This window comes from Rhipicephalus microplus, chromosome X, assembly GCF_043290135.1.
Source record: "Rhipicephalus microplus isolate Deutch F79 chromosome X, USDA_Rmic, whole genome shotgun sequence".
In the NCBI taxonomy this organism is placed as follows: Eukaryota; Metazoa; Arthropoda; class Arachnida; order Ixodida; family Ixodidae; genus Rhipicephalus; species Rhipicephalus microplus.
The window spans coordinates 135,616,764-135,639,013 of NC_134710.1; the positions used below are offsets into that span (position 1 = coordinate 135,616,764).

The 22,250-nt window shown below is 42.7% G+C and overlaps 1 protein-coding gene across 3 annotated transcripts in view; it reads left to right on the top strand.

Annotated features, from left to right (window-relative positions):
* LOC119176494 (putative phospholipid-transporting ATPase IIB) overlaps window positions 1-22,250 on the top strand; it is an 89,221-nt gene that overhangs the window by 64,168 nt on the left and 2,803 nt on the right. For all 3 annotated transcript variants that reach the window (XM_037427804.2, XM_037427803.2, XM_037427805.2), the window contains one exon: window positions 22-153. In XM_037427804.2, the coding sequence (XP_037283701.2) occupies window positions 22-153 (132 nt within the window). The remainder of the gene's footprint in view (window positions 1-21; window positions 154-22,250) is intronic.

A 22,250-nucleotide genomic window follows, 5' to 3' on the forward strand; every position in this document is an offset into this window, starting at 1 on the left:
ATCTGCTTGCCATTTTCTCAGCTACAAGAGGTCAGCTGCTCTGAGCCAATTTGTTATTCATCGAGGATTGATCATCTCAACAATGCAAGCAGTTTTTTCATCTGTGTTCTACTTTGCTTCTGTTGCACTGTACCAAGGGCTGTTAATGGTTGGGTGAGTGCCTGTCTATTCGAATGTTCTCTTTAAGCTGCTTGCTGTTTTGAGGGTATACAAGAAGGTTAAAGAGTGGACTTATCCTGTTTAGTGCAGGTACTCCTTTGCCATAAACTTATTATGTTTGTTTTCTGATTTAAAAGTAGCAGTTTTCTGATGGTAATGTGTTGCTTCATAAGGTGGCCATACTTCAGTAAATTTTGCCATTGGAGTGGCACGTCTAAATCACTCTACAGAATATCACTTGATCGGTGGTGTTTTTCAAATTCAGCACTAATTAGATATACACGTCCCCATTGGTGGAGCAGTCCCGTCATGTCGCTCCATTCATGCCAACAAAAACAAGCGTGCGAATGTCTATGCACAGTTGACCTTCTGTTTTCTCGATGTTTTCTTCATTTTTAGTTGTGTCAGCGTGATGACATTTGTTCGTAGCGATGGCAGTTTGTTGCTTACTTCTATGCGTGCAACCTCTTGTGTTTAAATTCTAATGCTGCTATGATATCGTTACTGAAGTTGGTCACGCATGGTGCTTCGTTGCAGTCTTAATAATCCAGGAATGTGGTTGCTTTCTGTCTGGCTGCTTTCACACATTGGTGATCCCAAAGGTCTCAGGGATGTAAACTTTGTTTACCATGGCCGCTGGATGAAAAACCGCACGGTACGGCCTGCCACTTCAAGCGGCTTACTATGGGAGAGCGCGTGTCAGCTGTAGTTGCAGTTGCAGCCGCTGCAGCGCGATAGGGCGGGGAGGGAAGCAACGGAGAAAGACGTGGCAGAGGCTCCCTCAGGGCAGCAGCCGCTGCAAATAATCTGGTGGTTGTCACAACAGTGACCCACTCAGTTGTTCTAATCAGTGTTTTTTAATTTCATTCAAAGCAGTAATGACATATCGCATATTTAGTAAAGTACATAGGCGCTATCTAGTTAAAAAGCCAATTGCAATTTTGTGTGTGTGCCGAGCACCTGATTTTTTTTTTCTATAACCAGTTTCTTGCCTTGAGGCTGAAAGAAAACTCCACAATGCATGCAGCAGAACTATATAGTACTGAATGTGTAATAAAGTGGTTGTTCTATTTATAAAGATGCAATGCATCCTTTCTTAAATTAACGTATTTTGATTTCTGTCGTGTTTATTCAGCACATTCACGTTTTATCAACCGGAATGCTTAATTGACAACTATATTTTTGGACACAATAGACGTTCATAGTTTCTATATGCTGAAAGTGTATAAAAAAACATAATTTGAATCTTTTTTTAAGTTATCCGGCACACTATCATGTGCCGAAAAATAATCCAGCTTTAAAGTCTGGATAAAAGTGGTTTCTACAAACATGGTGACGCACTCCTCATAAAATTATTAAAGATGCTGCGCTGACAACATTAGGCCTGAACTCCGCAAACAAAATCATGAACTTTAAGGGATAAGCTCAAGATATATTTATTCGTGCGTGACATTCACTTCCCGAGTTAACCATGTTTTAATGTTAACACATCCCAAAACCACGGTTGTTGTAGGGCAGTGGAGTACACGTGCCTTTGTTGGAGCAAGCACAGGTGCCAATTTGTCGACAATACATAGTAGAACGAAGAAACGGCAATAGATGACAGAACCGTATCTCGTCAAGGAGACTGCCAGAAGACAAGCGCGTTGGAGTTCTGTTGGGATTCGCCAGTGCCTGTGGAGAGGCTAACATGAAAAGACCGAACGGATAGTTTCATTGTCGATTGACGCATAAGCCAAAAGTTGGGTGCCCAAGCAGGAGGCAGAACAAAACAGCAATAATGAATAACCTGTAAAGTAAGGAGAGTCGAGTATAGCAGATTGTTTGTGCCATTTTTTTTTCGTACCGCAGCTCTTTCCAAAATGACCCTCCTCACTTTTTCCCAGTGAGAGACTCTCAACGTGTGTGTCAGCTGCCATGTATATATTTGTTTCAAATAATAACTCTTGTCGCCCACCATGCTGCTTTTCGGCACCTTTTTGCCGCTCCATGTTTTGCTGGGGTAAGTTTGAGTCTGTGTACTGTTCCGTAAAGGACCTCAAACAGCCGAAGTTTCTCAATGGAAGGGGTGCGCGAGCTTTTTTACAAAACTAAAATCAGGACCATATGGAATTGCGGGAGAGATCACAACACCGCAGCACTGTGGCAAAAGTGCCAAGGGCTTAAAGGCAGGCTTTTGAAAAAAACTAAAGATAAGCCAGGAATTCGAAAAAAAACTAGAGATGAGAGAAAACGGCATGCTGGTGTCACAACTCCTGGTTGCAACAACATTTGTAACCAGCTGCTGTGGTGGTATGAATGTGAACATGTGCTCATTGGGTGCGGAACCAGCACCTTTTGTGTTCCCGGCCGCAGCGGCTGCATTCTCGATGGAGGCGAAAATGCTGTAGGCCCGTGTGCTCAGATTTAGGTGCACATTAAAGAACTTGAGGTGGTCGAAATTTCCGGAGCCCTCCAGACATATCAATCACTCACCTTTTGTGTGTGCCCTGCCGCAGTGGTCTACTGGCTAAGGTACTCGGCTGCTGATTCGCAGGTCGTAAGATCGAATCCCGGCTACGGCGGCTGCATTTCAGATGGAGGCGGAAACATTGTAGGCCCGTGTGCTCAGATTTGAGCGCATGTTAAAGAACCCCAGGTGTTCTAAATTTCTGGAGCCCTTCACTACAGCGTCTCTCATAATCATATAGTGGTTTTGGGACGTTAAACCCCACATATCAATCAACCTTTTGTGTGTGTGTTTTGTGTGTGTTGCGAACTAATATGCACTCACTCAAATATTCTCCCTGAAAAATATCGCCGACGCGGCTGTGAAGCAATCGTCAACTAGTTTTATTATGCAATGGTGTAGAAAGTAAAAAAAATTCCAGGATCAGCCCTAAATTGAGAATAAGTAAAATATTTTCACCCGTTTTGTTTCGATTCTGTGTTAACTGTTGAATGTAAGGTTGAATTAGTTGCATCAATATAAGATTGTCGTGACAGAAAGAGATGAAAATGTTCGAAAGCGACGAACACAAGCAGTTGGGTTTGAATTTTTCAGCCTTTCATCGCTTTTTTCATCTCGCAGTTTTCATATCATTCACTTCGTAACAGCTCGCTCAATCGCCAGCTTTGAAGTTACAGTCACTGAAATTTCAAAGAGGCTCAAGCCCACTTTTACAAGATCACACACATGCTAAGTAGTATTTAGTGGCTGTTGCATCTTAATACTGTATTGTATGAATACTTGTAGACCTGTTTGGGGAAAGTAAAAAATATATTTTATTTTGTGTTAAATGAACAGTTGCAACTGCAATTGCTGAGGTTACTTATTCTAAATGAAATGATCAAATCTGGAGCAACATTTTCTGAAGCAACATACTCACAGTTGAACCAATTGTCAATGCATGAACCAATAAATGTCAATGCATTAGAAAAGATGTAGCTCTTCCAGACCTGTTAGTTGTGATCTTGTAGGATCCCAGTACAATGTGCTCACAGTTCTTCCACGAAAACTGATCGGTGTGCAGGGTTGCATGTCCGGCGAGACAATATCGAAAATTTGCAAGGACTGCAGGTATGTAAAAGCAAGATCAGTAATTATCTGACGCGCACACGCTAGTCGAATATTGCAAGAAGGTTTCGTGGGTCACACAAAGATGCATGCACTCCGTCGTAACAACTGCAAGCGTGCTGCGCATGCGATTCAGTGGGTGCTCGCAAAACCCGTTCCTTTCCCCCCCTCTGGTATTATGATAATAGCAATAATAAGAAAAAAGTCTTAGACTTTTGAAGGGGGTTTGAGAAAAATAACATGATGTACTTAGTTTTTCTCATGAGCATCCGCACGAACCCTTTCATGCTTTCTTTCATAGGCACTTAGTTTTTTATTGTCCGACAGTAACTTCTAAGTAGATGATACATCATGCTGTATTGTCTGTATCATTTTTATGCGGGGTGTTTCATGTAACTGGAACCAAATATTTACAAACAAGTGGCTGACATAAACTGAACAAAAGCACTGAAGTGATTTACCGTCATGTGGGTCTTGTTAGGGTATTCTTATACATCACTGACAGTGGGGTAGCCAGGGGGGGTGAAACTTTTCCTTCCCCCTCCCCAAACTTTTTCGTGGGAAACCTCCCTTGCTGTCACTTACCTACCTTTTTTTTTTTTCGTCGCTTCACGCTGATGACATGGTTTAGAAACTAACTGGTGCTACTATATATCGGCACTTGAATAAGCGCTTGAATTGAATAATGTCTGCACACGAGAAAATATGTTGTGAAATTGGTCAAGGCTTTGACACTATGCGAGATTTTGCACAGGAATCTCGGCAGCGAGCGTTGTGAGTCCACTCGGCGACGAGATTATTGCTGCAGCAGTGGTTATACGTGTACCCTACGGAACATATCTTGCTGGAGTCGATTACTACGATAATTTTCACTAGACAGAGATTCGTTTTAATAGTAAAAGCCAGACACAGTTCCAAGGTCTGATAGGCCATGTTCAAGCATATTACAGTGTGACTCTTCGTACGTGAGCTAAGATATGCTCAAGCCAGAGAACAACATTTCTATTGAACCTTTGCAAATTCTGCTAACATCTAAACGCACAGGCATGAACACAGGCACACGCAGCATGCGACAGAATATTAGGTTTATCCAACGAACTTTTCTTGTATGCCAGTGTAGAGTATAAAATATACTGACACATATCTTTACTACCTATGCACTAACAGCAAAAGGCCCTCCAAAGTGTTGTCTGCTGACGAAGGTGCAACACAGGCAAATGTGCAGGCCATTCACAACCTTAGGAAGGCCTACTAACATACTAATCATGAAACTTAAACTGATTTATAAAAAGATGGTGATCATAAACCTAAAGTAGCATATTGAGAAATGCAGAGTGGAAAGCAGTAGTAAGCACAAGTTTTATTGTTCAGCAGTGTGGCAAACAGTGCAAGAATAAGGAACATGAAGCTGGAAAAACATATGGCAAATTAAAAAATATATATATATTGATTCGCTTCATCTGTTCATCCCTGATTGATTGCTTGATTAATATGTAGGGTTTAACATTCTAAAACCACCACATGATTAAAATAAATGCCATAATAGGGGGCTTCGGAAATTTCGATTACCTGAGGTTCTTTACCATGCACCCAAATCTGAGCACACGGGCCTACAGCATTTTCACCTCCATAAAAAATGCAGCTGCCACAGTCGGCATTCAATGCCATGACCTGCGGGTGAGCAGGCGAGTACCTTAGCCACTAGACCACCACGGCGGGGCATCTGTTCATACCTTTACACCGACATTACTAGAAGGGCACACCAAGCGATTTCTGCAACTAGTGACATAATGCACAACAAGAAATACATAGCATGGAGAAACATGGATGGACAGGTTCTTATGTAAAGTTAAAAACAGTATTCACAGTAACTATAATCTTTTTAAAAGAAATGAAATAAACTCTGTGCAAGCGATGTTTCATGCAGAAAACAGACACATGACATAGAGGAATACTGTTGATTACCTTTTTCAATTCGCTTGAAGATTATCTTGCACACTACGTGTCATATTATATGCGACATATGCAAAAATTATGAGAATTGTTACATGCAAGCATAAGCATTTGTATTGCTGTTCACACTTTTCGTATCCGCGAACCACGTCTGTGAGTGAAAGGTGCCACTGAAAAGCAAGGAGTAGGCAATGGGAGAGAACGGAATCACACTGCCACGGTGTGAAACTGATTTTCAGCAATATATCTCAATCAGTTGAACTTGTGCCCTTACAGGTGGACGAAAAGTGGCGCATAAGGATTTTACCCAAACCGTTTTTATTACTACCCACCATGATGATCCAGTGGTTATGGTGCTTCATTGCTGACCCGCAACTCGTGGAATTGAATCCCTGTCGTATTTTTGATGTAGGCGAAAATGTTCGAGGCCCGTGCACTTTTATTTAGATGCACGTTAAAGACCCATAGTGGTAAAATTTCCGGAGCGCCCCTCTACAGCGTGTCCCATAATCTTATTGTGGTTCTCATAATTGTCTCTCATAATTATCTTGTCGCCCACAGAAGATCGCAGTGTCTGTGATGAAGATCAGTGTTTTTTTTTTTTTTTTTTGATTCGTTTTGTGCTTGCGCTGATGACTCCATTTTTGCACCGATTGACTCTCCTTTGAGTGCTTTTAGAAAATTGCCCCGCCGCGGTGGTCTAGTGGCTAAGGTACTCGGCTGCTGACCTGCAGGTCGCGGGTTCGATTCCCGGCTGCGGCGGCTGCATTTCCGATGGAGGCGGAAATGTTGTAGGCCCGTGTGCTCAGATTTGGGCGCACGTTAAAGAACCCCAGGTGGTCAAAATTACCGGAGCCCTCCACTACGGCGTCTCTCATAATCATATGGTGGTTTTGGGACGTTAAACCCCACAAATCAATCAATCAATGCTTTTAGAAAATTTGTCGCGTATAGAGCAGCGGTCTTGTGGTATTCACACTTGTGGCTTCTGAATTTTTTAGTGCGTTCTTCCGACATGTGAAGGGAGAGGGAACCAAGCTTGCACGAAGATAGTGAGTTTCTTGCCTGAACTTTCTTTTCCAAAAAGCACACATGTCTTGCTCCTTGATAATTGGAATACACCAGCAGCCAGGAAAAGATTTCTTGCCAGTGAGGTTGGAACTTCAGTTAGTGCTTACTAACTGAGGGAAGGCTGTAGTTAGTGCCTGATTTCCACATCGCCATTTGCAAACATCATCTAGTCTCATCTTGCTGCGACTCCTGGCATCCTGGCCCGTTGAACAAGTCAAGACCAATGTCGTTGTCTGTAATCGCGGTTTTCTGTGCATGCATGATGCTCCGATTGGTGCTCAGGCACACGAGTCATTCAGGCAGTGTAGTTCTTTTGGCACACGAGCCATATTCAGGCAGTGCAGAACTACAGCTGGGAACCATTTCTTCAGCTGCTGTAGCTTTTTCGCAATTTGTCAAGTGTGCACTAGGAGCAGCGTTGCCTTTCGAGAAATAATCGTCAAGCATTACCTCACAGCGTTTTGGTATGGCCACCGAGTCTCAAAGAAGGGCGCTGTTTGACACAGAACACAAACTACCCAGCAATAAGCGTGGGTAGCATGTTTCAGTGGGGTGACTTCACATTGCTATAGAAAGGAACGCACTCAGCAAAGTTTGGGCAGCGGCACTAAATGTGAGAAACAAGAACTTTAGCGACGATACATGTTGGCTCGTTAAGTTTTGCCTTAAATACTAGCACTCGTTTCTCTCTGGCGGAAAGACTCTCGAGTATGCATTTCCTCCACTTTCCCTCAGGTGCCGGTAAGGTTGCACTCACCCAGTATCTTACTCAGCGCGCGAAACGTCTCGCGTTTGTGATCGCGCCTCTACAGAAGGCTGGTAGATTCTGTTGCGTTGTGATCCCATACCATGAATGCGAATGAATGCGAAGAAGCTGATGCCAGTAATGAAATTCCAGGGACTCAAATCATAATGCCTGAAATAGACAACCGGCAGGCATAGATGGTAGACACTAGAGAGTAAGTAAACTCCTGTTGCATGCGCTGGCATTTCTCGTCAGAGTTCACGTGCGTAAAAAATTTATTATGGTGAGCTATGCTCTAAACAAGACTGGAGCTCATTCCTTCATCACTAGGTAACCGACCACGCGAGATTTTGTGGTGGTAAAAGGGTGCTCCTGCTTATGCCGGCGTAACTCCTGCAACATGAATGCACGTACTAGTTAGAACAGTGTATATACAGCATATCTATGCTACGTGGTATTCCGTGCAGTTCTAAATGAGTTGACGTAAAGGGAAATGACGGCAGCACGCTTTCAAACAACGGAAGACACATTGGCGCAACGCTATCATTTCAGGGGGCCGAGCAACGAAAGCTACGAAAAAAATTGGTAAAACAAGAACATTACACGTTTTTGTGCGTATATAAGTTTTCTAGCGCTTATATCCAGCATACGAGCTATTTCTAGGTGAGTTGCTGTAGTCTCGTCCCGGATGCATTTTCGATTTAGACCAACTGAACATTCCTCAACAATGATTACCTTGTCCTTGCAGAGAGCACAATAAAGCCTCTATGATTGGAGTACTTTATTACTATCAAAAGTCGCAGTACAACTGTAATGTGAACCAAGGTCTACCCGAAAAATAACACGTGCAAATTTGTGTTGCGTACGTGCAGCATAACTTACAAAAAATTACTTATTGCATATCGAAAGCATGCTTGGGTGTGTGCAGTAGAGTAAAAAAATGTTGTCTAAAAGCTATCACTGTGTCAGACCTGTTTGAAATTTAAAGTTTAACATAAAAATAATTCACATAGCACGCAGTCACAAACATAGACAGTAAGAAATTATACGCTCAGCAAAGTAAAAAAAACCGAAATGTAGTTATGAATGTACAAAAACATGCTGCGTATACCTGTCATTCCTCGTTGTAAACAGAGCCGTCCTTGACTTGTTAAACGCACTTCGCCCTGACGAGGGCCACGCCATGTATGCTTAACAGAGATTAATGATTAAGGATGTCTGTGATCGGGTGGGTCATCGTAATGATGCATTTTCGAAGACTAGTTCATTAAATGGTGTGAAGAGAGGCCGTCGCTCCTAACGGTCACTCTACCTGTCGTTTACACCCGCCCCGGTGGTCTAGTGGCAAAGGTACTCGGCTGCTCGCCTACAGGTCTAGGGATCAAATCCCAGCTGCGGCGGCTGCATTTTCGATGGAGGCAAAAAATGCTGTAGGCCCATGTGCTCAGATTTGGGTTCACGTTAAAAACCCCTGGTGGACAAAGTTTTCAAGCCCTCCACTAAGCGTCTTTCATAATTATATGGTGGTTTCGTGACATTAAACCTCACATATCAATCAAACAATTACCTGTCATTTACTGTATTTTACTGTGATTTCTTTCACTTACTTCACAAGCATACAAATAAAGAGAGGCGGGGAATCCCATGACTTTGATATACATGTACACAATCTGCTCAAACTACCCGATAGTCACGTCACAGAGGAAAGAAAGCTGATGCCTGTGCCCCCCCCAACTCGGGTCGGTGTGAACCCTTCCCAAAAAAAATTTCCGGCTACGTGCCTGATCAGTTAATTTACTAATCAGCTAAGATGAATAATGCAATGTTTTTGATATTCGCTTTCAGGCCAAGTACATTTCAATTTGTTGTAGAGGGTATTCCAAAATGACTGATTCAATATTGTATAGAAAAACATCCTGCGTTGTGATTTTTTCTGGTGTTTAACTTCCTCTGGCCCAAGGCACTTCCAGGTCAATTTATTGCAAACTTCTTTATTTTGGTCTCGAGCGGACAAGAAAATGAGAAAAAAATGTTATTTCATATGAACAAAAAACAAACATTTCTAAAATTTATGAAATATAAAACAATTTATTTAATCTATACAGCTGTTAACTGCAATTTAGAATACATACTATGCATAAAAATTGTTTACTAGTTCATTGGAAACCATTCAGCAGTGCTCTCACACATAATGGGCAGACAATTATGGAAAGTTTTATTCATGTGCTGCGTAGACGAAAAAGCTGACATGTCTTAGAAACACCAATTTGAAACTTCTGTGCATCTGAGTTGTTCAACATAGAGCGCCAGCTTAAGTAATGCGATGCCTTCCACGTGAAAAATTATGTTGAAAGGAGAAAAATATTTGCTTCAGAATTAACGGCTCTTACTCGACACAATCACCCCAATTGAGGTCACAGGGACTGAAGAGGTTAAAGAAAGACATGGAAATATGACCACTTTACTGCCCTCATCTGCTGCTGTACGACAGCAAATGTGCTTAGAGTGCAACAATAAGCTCGTGGACCATGGCTAAATGAGCGGCTGCTGCTCGACTCATTGTCTCTACAGTGTATAGGCACTGTAGAGACTATGGCAAATATTCCCGGAGGGTGCGGGGATCTGATTTGCTTTTCCACCTTTCACCCTCGCTCACTCTCTCCGCACACTCAATTAAATAATTGAATGGATTTTAGTCTCTAAGCTGTGCCAGTTTGAGCAGGTACCGCAGTATCATTACAAAGGTCTCATTTTTTAAAATTTGTACAACGACGTTCATACACCTGTAATGCTTGGCTCAAAGCAAAACAGATTCGCATAGGGTGCTACTCGCTGGCTGCTTGGCATAATATTGATTCCCACAACACGTTTGATCTGCCTAAGTTTTTTTATCGTCGCATTCTACTTATTTTGTTACAACATGAACAAGTTGTGACAGAGTGGGCTAATGTTAGCCTTGGTAGCTTTATTTATGGCCATGAATTTAATTGAAGATCGCCAAAAATTATTTTCAGATGTTTGGACATTCTCTTTGGTAACACTACTCTTTGTGCGAACCCGTGGTTATGAATTTTTCTATAAAAGGTTCTGGATCAGTATTTGAGTTGCTCTTCAGGGAGCAAACTCGTAAGAAACCCTTTGCTTATAAATTAAAAGTATGTACCATCTTTTCTCAGCACTTTCGTAGGCAGGCATACATGTCAAAGGGTGTACTCATTTGTAGACAACACAGAAATTGCATTTTTTGTGATGGTGACCAAATTTGTGGGAAAGCATTCACTGACTTGTGTCGGGGATGCTTTGTATTCTCAGAAGCATTTTTGTTCTGTGAAGACCAGTCAGCTTTAGCAATCATGTCAGTTGTCAGCACAACATATTACGTACGCTCAGAATACATTTGAGGGGCGTTTTACATTGAAAGTTTGAAATATCACTGGCCTATGATCCAAATTTTAAAAGCCTGAAGGAAAAAGGAATCAGCATAAATAAATAGCCCTCTCTTAAATAGCTGCGAGACAGAATGGCCAACAGCTTGTTGTCAATAAAATGGAACCAAAGACAAGCTCTTAAAAGTAGGCTTGTATTATTTATTCTAAAGAAAATAGTGATTTTAATCTAATAATTTCTAATCGAATTCAAATATTATATATATATATATATATATATATATATATATATATATATATATATAACACATACTTTTAAAAAAAATGGCCACATATTTCATGACCCGACTAACCTGCACAATATTTTCAAAAAATTTAAATTAGGCCTGGGCAAATGCCATCCATCTTGGTTCAAGGGAAGTATAAACAATTTTGAATAGTAGAAGGATTTGACTTTTGCTACAGTGCAAGTGATAACCTGCAAGATACGTTGCGTTTTGAAATTTTTCATGCTTAGAGCATATGAGCCGGTATAACACGCTTTTAAACTCAAAAAGGGGTGAATCGATTTGAGGGTATTGTGTTCATTTAATCTTGAAATGGGACTTCGCGGCAAGGCGGATTTCTTTTGAATAGGTGCTTTCACAGATTTGCACCCCTCCGCTGCAGTGAAACTATCTTTACAGGGAATCACATGTGGACTTGTATACATTTATTCGTTCATGATGTACACTTCGATATTTTAGTACTTTTAATTTGTATCGAAGTGAATAAGAATACAGAAATATTCATTTGAATATTCCAAGTATTCAAGTATTTGCACAAGCCTACTTAAAAGATATTCCGGACCGGCGCTAGGGAGCTCTACCCCCATGAAGCTGTCTAGAGGGAGCTCGTGCACCCAAGCCTCCCCTGTAATTTCCACCTATGCCGCAGTGCGTCAGTATTTCTGACCAACGCATGCGGTTAGCAAATGCTATCATCCCCGAGAAGCGATAGGCTGTCAGTCCACGCGCTGGTTGTTTTGCTTGAAGACTGTCCAAGAGCAGCACTCCAGTGCAGTAGCACATGAGTGGTTTGATTTCATATTACACGGACCTTCTTTAATGGCCAGCAGATATTCATTACGCAGCGTGCATGTCGCCAAAAAAAGAAGGATCAGTCATTTTTACATAGGCTCTGTGGCGTGACAAAGCACATTAGGCCCAAAGTGAATATAAAAAATGTTGTATAATTGCCATTAATTAATGAACTATTACCAATTTAAAAAGTATTATAATGAGTGCCACATGGCAGTAAACCATATTTCATTGTTTTCATTCAGTCATGGTTAACCACTTGTTTGAGTCTTAACGTTTGGGTCTTAACTGAAACGATCTGTATACTTATGTGATGTGATTGTTTACAACGGAACCGTCGTGCTGTTTGACTTGGACATAGACGTTTTATTCGGGGGGTTGTCACCATAAAGTTATTTATTATTATAACAAATCACCAGGTAAGCAGAGCTTCAATTTGTAATAGTGTGAATAGCAGTACATAATATACTGAGACGTTTTGTGCCACTAAGGCACGTCTGAAAATTATCTGGATGAGGCAAGTCCTCATCAGAAAAGACGTGGTGAATGATTGTACATTAGTAATAATGTTGCTAACACACGTTTTATGCCAGAAGATCGGTAAAATATGAATACAGTTACCGTAAAAACCAAAATATAGGTTGGACAGGAATATAGGAAGACCCTCCAAACTTTGAATCTCCGAAAAATAGGTTGTAAAAAATCACAAAGTATAGCAGCACACTCTTACCTTGGTAAATACACGACACAACCAGCTGCACTATGGCACCATTTCTTTTCATTTGGACACTTATCGTATGTAGTTAAATGCCAGAAGGCCACAAAGTGCTGTCACTCAGACTCGTCTAAACTTGAGTCCGACAATGTCTGTTTTTCACTATTAACGTCCCAGAGTGCATCGTCCTCCATTTCGTTCAGTGTGTCAATGATGTAGAATTTGCGAAAAGACAGACGTACGCCGCCTCAGCGCAAACCCCTTCAGCTTCATAAATCGGCGCGCCCACAATGGCGATCCCTTGAATTGCACCCTCATGAGTTCAAAGTTGCGTGCTATCTCAAGAGCTTTCACGCGGATGCACTCCGCTGTCATGGGTAGTGACCTTGCATGCAGCTCCTGGACAAATTCGGTAAGTCGCGTTTCTAGTTCAGGGTACGCTGCAGTCAGTCAACGAAACAATATTTTTTTTTGTTTGTACAGGATGTGATGCACTGCCTTTGGCTCCTCCAGTATCGGACGCTTTTCTCCGATGCACTGATTTCTTGTGGTGCGGCTAGGTTGCCATGCGCTTTGGCATACTCTATAAATTTTCTTAAAGCCTATCATAAACTGCTGTTGACTACCACTCATTTCTGAAGGAAATAGAAAACAGCAGACTGACAGCAAATAACCGAGGCAAAATGGCGTTGCTAGAACACTACAGGCATGGCCTAGCCTTGCCCAACAGCGCCACTGCTGATGCTCACGATGGCAAAGGAGGCTTTCAACTTCAGTTGCCCATTGTTGTGAGACTTCTACACATTCTTCTACCAATGACCGGTATAAAAGACCAGGGTAGACTTTTTTTTTTTTTAAGAAATTCAGTTCACTTTTATTTTTTTAAGGGCCCTCATTCAAGGGGTGTTACATAATGAGTGGGATTGCAAGAAAAAAATTTAACAGCGATGATTCAATTAAGATTGGAGATGATGAGTGATGTGTTCTTGAAAAGTAGATGATGAGGCAATGTTGATGATGTCATAGGGTAGGCCGTTCCAGTCTGAAGCTCCTTTGATGAATAATGAAGCAGAAAACGTAGTGGTATGCGATGGCGGGCAGGCAACTTGAAGTGCATGACTGGGGCATTGGGAAATTCGTGATGCGGCTGTGATGTAAGATGCTTGATTGAGAGATGAATAAAAGAACTTATGATAAATGGTGAGACTAGCAATGCGACGGCGATACGAAAGAAGTGATAGACCGGATGCAGCTTTCAAGGGGGAAGTGCATATGTCATATGAATATGAAAAATGAATGAATCGAGTGGCCTTGTTTTGAACGGCTTTCAATGCAGTGATTAGATATGCTTGATGCGGGCTCCAGATGGCAGATGCATATTCTAGTTTTGGTCTTATAAGTGATTTATATGCGAGTAATTCTACCTATATTCCGGTTTATTCAGTAAACCTGCTTATAACGAACTTCCATATAACAAGTTCCTTGATACAACGAAGTTTTTGTATTCTCCATCATTACTCCCTAGAAGAACATATATTTGCGACCTTTATGTAACAAAGTAACAGCAGAAGACAACCTTGATATAACAAATTTTTTGCCACGGACAATCTAAGAATTTTGCCCTGGATTTTGTCATTTTGGCACGAGCATGCACCTTCTGGGCCGCCGATGAAGCAGCAATGCGAGGTGGGCCTGTGTCCCACGAGCCGGCATTGCTGCCTCTTCTTGCACCCGTTGGCGCATGCACGGGTGTGCCCTTCTTCTCCCCAAAAAAAAAAGAAAACAGACTATTTTTACAAGTTAGCGTCACATACGTGGGGCTGTGCTAGGTATGAAGGGCGCTTTATAGAATAGTTTTCCGCGGTATATGTGTCATTCGCTCTTTGTTTTTGACGCCTTGCGTACGTGCATGGTTTCACTGCGCGCACATTGTATGTCCCCCGACGACGTTCAGCTTTGCTTTTTTTTTAATGCAGTCAACCGTGTCGTCACTACCAAGGGGATGTCAGATTAGGCGCTGATGGAAATTCTCCGAAACCACGGTGACAACGACAAATCTTTGGAGGTCGGCTCATCACGCATTTTCATTTGCAAGTTTGAGGAACCGTAGCCTTCGCGATTCCGATTAGCTCCAGCGACAACAAACGGCATGTTGAATGCAATGCAAAGAGTGCGAGAGCAACAAGTCGTAATTTGTTTTATTGCAATAGCATTATATGGACACTCGCGGCTAGATTTCGCTGTGGGCATCGGCGTTGATGTCATGTACCGTATATGTCTACGTATATATATATGAAAATGCAAGAAAGAAAAAAAGATCCCAGAAAAAAAGACTCTGGCGAGGGGAATCGAGCGTGGGACCCCTACGTCGTGAATGCAAGGCGTTAATCACTGAGCCACCGAGAGGTACCTCCTTCAACATTCAAACGGCAAGCTATTCATATTACCACTTACCACTGTTGGCGGGCATCTCGGGGGCGGGGGGAACTGTCGTGTTTTCAGCATTATCAGCAAGATGGTGCAGTGAGCACATGGTGACTCTCATCTTTGACGCGTACTTTGTCCTGTGTAAAGAATAAGGGGGTGTACGCTCGATCACGCGCCCTTATCTTGCAGTGGGGAGAACCGTACGTCTTGGCTAGCCTTTGAGTTTCGTCGGAACAATTCTGTTCTAGTTATCGGGCGCACAAAGGTCACTGCAATCGTCACACAGCCTCCGTTTGCAAAAAGGGCGTGCTTTTCAGACACAGCGAAGTAACAACTGAGACGTTTATTCGCGTTAATCTTTAACTGTGAGTATGTTTTCATGCGTCCTTTGTGCATGAGAAATTCGGGGCACATTTCGATCTGCTTGCCATTCTGTGCGTGACCTTTCAATTTGTTGCTATCACCTTCATTGCTTTATCTTTGCGGCAAACCTGCGACTTTTTCATTTTATTTGCCCTAAAGGCCCAACGCATTACATGAGGGGGAGGGGGGTAAATAGTTTTTTCACATTGAACACAAAACATTTCGCATAAAGAACAAGGAAAATAGTGGTGTTCAATCACTGTGCAGTCAGTCAAACTGAGAATACGAAAGATATAGGGTGAATGGTCTGAGCATGGAAATCTTGCATTTAACGTCGTTATTAGTGAGGTAGTAAAAAATGAAGGGCTGTGATATAACCTATGGAAGAGTAATAAACGAGACGCCTTCTGTCTACATAGTAGGGTTGCAAGGTCAAGATGCTGTTTGATTTGAGATGCACTCGAATTGATAGAATAATCTGAGGAGATGAACCTAGCAGCTTTGTTTTGTAATGATTCTAGCCTCTTAATGAAGTATGATTGGTGAGGGCACCAAATAATTAAACAGTACTCAAGTTTGGATCGGACTGATTGTTATACGAAGTGAGGCTGCCAGCCAACTTTTTTTAATCTGATATCATGGTATTCCTACAAAATGCTGGTGTAAGCAAATATGGCCACTCCAGAGAGTAGTGCTCTTTTCACAAAGTCTATGCGTTTAAAGCACACTGATGCTTCCCGAGATAACAGGCACCAGAGGTTGCGACCGAGCCCTTAATATCAAAGTTGTCTATTGCTACACGAGCGAACCCCCTCCCCACTCTACTTGCAATTTTTTATGCTCGTTCAATACGGGTGATTTTCTTACTGCTTGAGCGTTTATGACGGCAGTTCTAAAACGTGGGGGATGTTATCGTATGCGCTCTCCCGGGGATAGAGAGTGGCCGGCTCATTAGATCTCTGCTTTTGCCCCCCCCGTAAAAGTTGATTTGTGGGGTTTAACGTCCCAAAACCACCATATGATTATGAAAGATGCCGTACTGGAGAGTTCCGGAAATTTCAACCACCTGGGGCTCTTTAACGTGCACCCAAATCTGAGTACACGGGCCTACAACATTTCCATCTCTATCGGAAATGCAGCCGCCACAGCCGGGATTCGGTCCTGCGACCTGTGGGTCAGCAACCGAGTACCTTAGCCACTATACCCGTAACGGGGCCCTCGTAAAAAAAAATGATGCGAAAAGTTACAATACTCGTTTTTTTTTTTTACTGAATTTTCGTACTAAACCTTCATATAAAGAAGTCCTCTTTATAAGGAATTCTTCCGGGAATTTGTCAATTTTGTTGTATCCAGGTTTAACTGTAATCATTCAAGTTTCACTTTCTCGATGAATTGTGAGCACTGATCCTTTTGTTAATGTTTTTAAACAATGCAACACAAAAAAAATATTGCTACCAGCAGGCACATAGCCAGGAACTTTTTTTCAGGGAGGGAAGGAGGGGAAGGAGGCAAGGCTACTTGTTGGAGTCTTTTCATGGCAAATAGGAAGTTGCCCGGAAATATAGAAAATGCTGAATTATTTGGAATAATTAAGAACAAAGAGAAATGCAGCACAAGAGGCGTGTTAATCAGTGATGGAAAGCAGATTTTGACACTGCAGTAAAGCAAGTGCACGTTCACCAAAAAGAATGCTTTCCTACCAAATAATCTTGACCATGAAGGTTCATACAGAGTCAGTAATAGGAAAACAAGGGACAAAATTTTAAAAAAGGGGTCGAGGAATGCAAGGAAAACAGTCGTCCTCTTATGCATGTGCAGGAATAAAATATATCAGGACGCTTTTTCTGCTGAACTTCTCAGACTCTGTCTTAACAACAGTCGTGCGAGAAGAACAGGAGCCATTTTAAGGCAGAAATTTTTAAACAAAGAACACACATTTGGGAAAGCAGTTTTATTGGACAGCAAAGAACTAAAACACGGATGCTTCTCTAACACAAAAGCGACGGAAAGTTATCGTTCTTTTTAGCAAGCAATATTAAGAAATGGCATTGCAAATGGTTCTACCATATAAGAAAAGAGAATCCAAAATTAAAAAAAAATGAAGATGTAGCTGAACCCAAGGGAGCAGTTCATGCTACAAGCTTCGTACGTCACGGTTTCTCCATACACTCAGCAATAATCTCGTCAACACTGAGTTGTATTCAAAGAACCGACATTAGGGCCAGACCATCAAGCCCCTCCTCAATCATCTGGTTACTCAAATACGTTTTTGCTTTTTTCATTGTCTAAAAGCTGCGTTCCGCAGCAGCGGTACGCACTGGGAGCGTTGCCAATATTTTTAGGAGTATGTGAATGTTCGGGAAGAGGTCCTTGTCGCATTCAGGCAAAGCGTTCATCGCAAAGCGGGGAAATCGTTCTCTTGCGTGGCTTGGCGTTTAGTCTTCCAGATTTCCCATCCACCTTTTAATGTAAGGATATGTGCTGTTGTCATATCTCTCGAGTAAAAATCGAAGGCCGGTTGCACGGATACAAGTTTGCCTTTACAAGGTTCGGCAATACAAAGTGCAAACTTTTCAGTGTTTTGCAATGGTTTGCAAAGCACTGTTTGAGCAAACCTTTCAGGTCATCTATGTACGGAATGAACAAGGCTTGCCTGTAGTACTCTTCCGCAAAACTACGATCTTGGTTTGCCCAGTATCTCTCTGTTCCTTCCTCTCACGGAATCTCGCACTTCACTCTGAACTCCGCTGCTCTATCTTGACATAGAGAAAATATTTTGTAGAATTCCGCCTCTGCGTTACTTCCCAGCTCTTTCAGCTGAGTCAGCACCAAGTCAATCTGCTCCAAGGCAACGCTCATGTCAATATGTGGGCTCCGCAGATACACAAACAAGTGATGCCTGAGGCCTAGGAATGTCTCGCTAACAGCGAGGCATATAAGAAGGTTGGGTGAAGTGTATTCATGGCACATCCATTGCTCATTCAAGATGAAAGGTTTAAATGTGGTAAAATGTTTGGGGTGCTGCCCTTTATGATACCATGCAATTTCTTCCTTTTCACATGTGGAGCTGTAATTAAAAGAGCACTCTCCTAACGTCTCCAAAGTTTGAGTGCATGTGATCTTATAATTAACTATTCTAGATTTAATTATTATTTATATGAGTACATTTATGATTTAATTTCTTGATAATCAAACAACCTTATCATAAATGTGTAAAAGTCATAAACATAAATAAGGCCGTGAGTAGTTCTTTAAGGAAAATCAAGACCACTACATAACACTCTGTCAGAGCATTGTTTCTTCATCCTATTTTTTAGCACTGCCTCCCTTGAAATGTCTTACCATGTGGGTCCAATCAGTAACTATACTGTATTCGCACTCCCATTCTCTTTCACAGCAATAGGTCTTACCCGCTCACTGGTCATTGCAGGAACAGCCATTGCAGGAATGTCAGTGTGCCCACAAAAAGTCAGTGTGCCCACAAAAGCTTTTGGTCGTATTGCAAAGCATGCCCCGTCGCGGTGGTCTAGTGGCTAAGGTACTCGGCTGCTACCCGCAGGTCGCGGGATCAAATCCCGGCTGCGGCGGCTGCATATGTTGTAGGCCTGTGTGCTCAGATTTGGGTGCACATTAAAGAACCCCAGGTGGTCGAAATTTCCGGAGCCCTCCACTACGGCGTCTCTCATAACCATATGGTGGTTTTGGGACGTTAAACCACACATATCAATCAATGTCCGCTGTATCTGGAGTTTGCGGGGGGGGGGGGGGGGGGGCAATCGTATTGTTAATAGCACATCAAAATGTTACGGAGGCGTACTTTTTTTAATTTTGGTGCTCCTGCCGGTAGAACAGCTGATTTAAAAAATCCGGCAGATCCCACATACCTGAGAATCGACGTTATGGGAAGCTTGCGGAGGGGAGGTGACCATGTTGCAATTTTTTTTATTGAGGGACATGTCATGAAGTGACGCTGAATTTATGTACAAATGTTGCACGCACAGACATATATTGCATATATCTTTTAACCTATTGTTTGCACTTGCGTAACGATACCAACTGCAGCATGCGTATTAGCAACACCAGAAGCTGATATCAAGCGCTGATGCTCGTGAAGATGCTGGCCCTGGACACTGCTACATAAATCAACTTCAGCGCATAGAAACTAAGCCCTATAGAGGTTAACACAACATGATGGCCGTATCAAAGGAGCACATATCTAATGTTTATTAAATCGGGTAGGGAGCATTGCAACCACTACTGACGTTTCACGAAGATAAGCGTCGATTTGAAAAGTAGTTCTGAGACCTGGCGTAGCTCTGTGGTAAAATGCTTCATTGCCACGCAGAATGCTTGGGTTTTATTCCAGCTGGGACCCTGGAATTGGTACCGATGTCGGGTATTTCTTAATGCTCACTTGTTAAAATTCCCATGTGTGTTCTCGTCGTTCCTGGGTAGATACTAAGTGTCATCACCTGTGGCACATACCCGCATACCAGTGGCACACACCCATCCGTGGGTATTTGCCACTGTCTGGCAGAAAATGCTTGACCATGTACGAGATTGTGACATTATTCATGTCTTGACCAGCGCTTCATATTCGTAAAACTATCTTACCCTCTCATGCTACTTTTGGTTCATGCTAAGTTAAGGGGGTGACCACGAGAACACCCATACGTGAGCGGCTAGACAGACAGATAGATAGATTCACTCAAAGTCGCCGAAGTTCGCTAATGTTTTGCATTTAAAATAATCTGATGAATTACAGGAATGGGATCAAAGAAACCAGTTTGACACTGCACGGCAGCGGCAGTTAGTACACAAGGGTTCGGTACCGTCGCCCTGCTTGAGGCAGTTACTACCTTTTTTTATCGTACGTGAGAGGTGCATGCAAGGAAATAAATTTCACTGAACGTGACTTTATTTCACAAAATATTGAGTGATGAGGGCCTGCTTGTCTCCTGCCAGAAAAGCCACGGTCAGTTTGTGTCGCATTTTGGTGAGCTGCAGAACTTCCGCAAAGCAGTCACCTTCCTGCTGCAGAATATATTCTCTCAAGGCCTCAGTGTAATTCATGGCCTGGGACGAAGAAAGCTGAACAGGAGCTCCAGCCTCCTCATCACTGTCCTCTTCTGATAGTAGTTCAGAAATGTTGTTCACGAGTGCTGCAGTCTCGTCGTCCATCATTTCTTCCCTGTCGACAATGTCATCATCAGAACTGACGAAGTCTGCGGCTCCGAAAGCTCCTTGCATTTAGGGCCACACACTTGGCAGATGTGCATCTTGTGATGCAGTGTTGGGTGCTTCATTCACTCTGCAAAAGCCAGCCTTCTTGAAGTAGTTGTGGATGAATTGCTTTTTAGCCATGTCCAAACTGCTGGAAAAACTTCCACAGGAAACTTGACAGCAATTTTCGATTCTCACTTTTTCTGCATGTCAAAAAGCAAGCGCTCTGTAAGGCGGGTCCAGTATGCAACCTTAACGGAATGGACCACACCTTGGTCGATTCATTGCTGTGCCGGCGTCGCATCAGGCAGAAAGTACGCCAGCTCTGTTTCCTCAAGTGATGGGGTTGCATGTGGGATGAACAGTTGTCTAAGAAAAAGAATTCCTTTTTTCTTTTGATATCCTTCTTTCAAACTTGAGCAGCCAAGCATTGAACAAATCTTTCATTATTCATGCTTTTTATTAGCCTCCCAGTTGACCGAGAGGCTTTGCATGTGACGTGAGGCACAAGGCCGCTTTAACTTCCCGATCAGCAGAAGCCTCAGCTTTTGTGAGCTGTCTATTCTACAGCAAAAAAAGAACAGATAAGTGCCTTTTGAGCACTTTTCACTGGGACACTTTCGCCGGATAATGTGTACAACTTGCTCGGCGTGGCTTGAAACACCAGTCCACTCTCATCCGCATTGAAGATGTTTCACTCCTCATATTTCGTGAAAAGAGCAGGCAGCAGATTTGTTTACCATTCCAAGACAATGCTCTCATTGATGCTGTCCCGCTCTCCACACATTGCACTGAACACAACACCATGCCGTGCCTTAAACTGGCTGAGCCAGCCCTCGCTGAAGATGACTTCGCTATGCTCCAAAATCAAAGCGACTTGTGGAGCTCTGCTCCCGAGAACCTGAGCAAAAGTCCGTTAACTGGAATTCTACGAGCACACGCATCTTGTAGCCACATCAAAAGGGCACACTTGATGTGGCTACGTAATGACACTTGTATCTCGCTGGTGTCACAGTTTTCGGTGACGTCCTTGTTCTTTAGGATGAAGTTGAGTCGCTGCTTAGACAGGCCCACTCTTCTGGCGATGTCCGCCTGTTTTTTGCCAATGAAATCTGCTTCCTCTGGCGTCCAGGCATTGTTCACTCAAGCACGCAGCCGAGCCATGTAGATAGTCGCTGGTGGCACAAACACAAGTAAAAAATGGACACAGCAGCGAGCCGTTGTAAATGTCACTAATTGGCTCGGCTCGACCACGCCAAAAACCCGTTCGATGCCGACAATGTTGCCAGACATACTAGTTGTTTCCCAGCTAAGTGAAAAAAAAACATTATCAGGTTTCGGCGCCCCATAAGTTCGCTATATACGCTCTGTCCAAACAATTTTCGGTCTTCCAGCCGATAGTCCACTATAGCATGGTCCACTGTGAGTGGAGTGGATGACATTCAAAACGCATGGTGACGAAACAAACTTACGGATGCAATTCGTTTTAACCAGAAGGTGGTTGTTGCTGGATTCGTTCTAAGGGGTGGAGACTGTATTCATATTTGGTCGGCGCGTGTTCCAATTATTTATT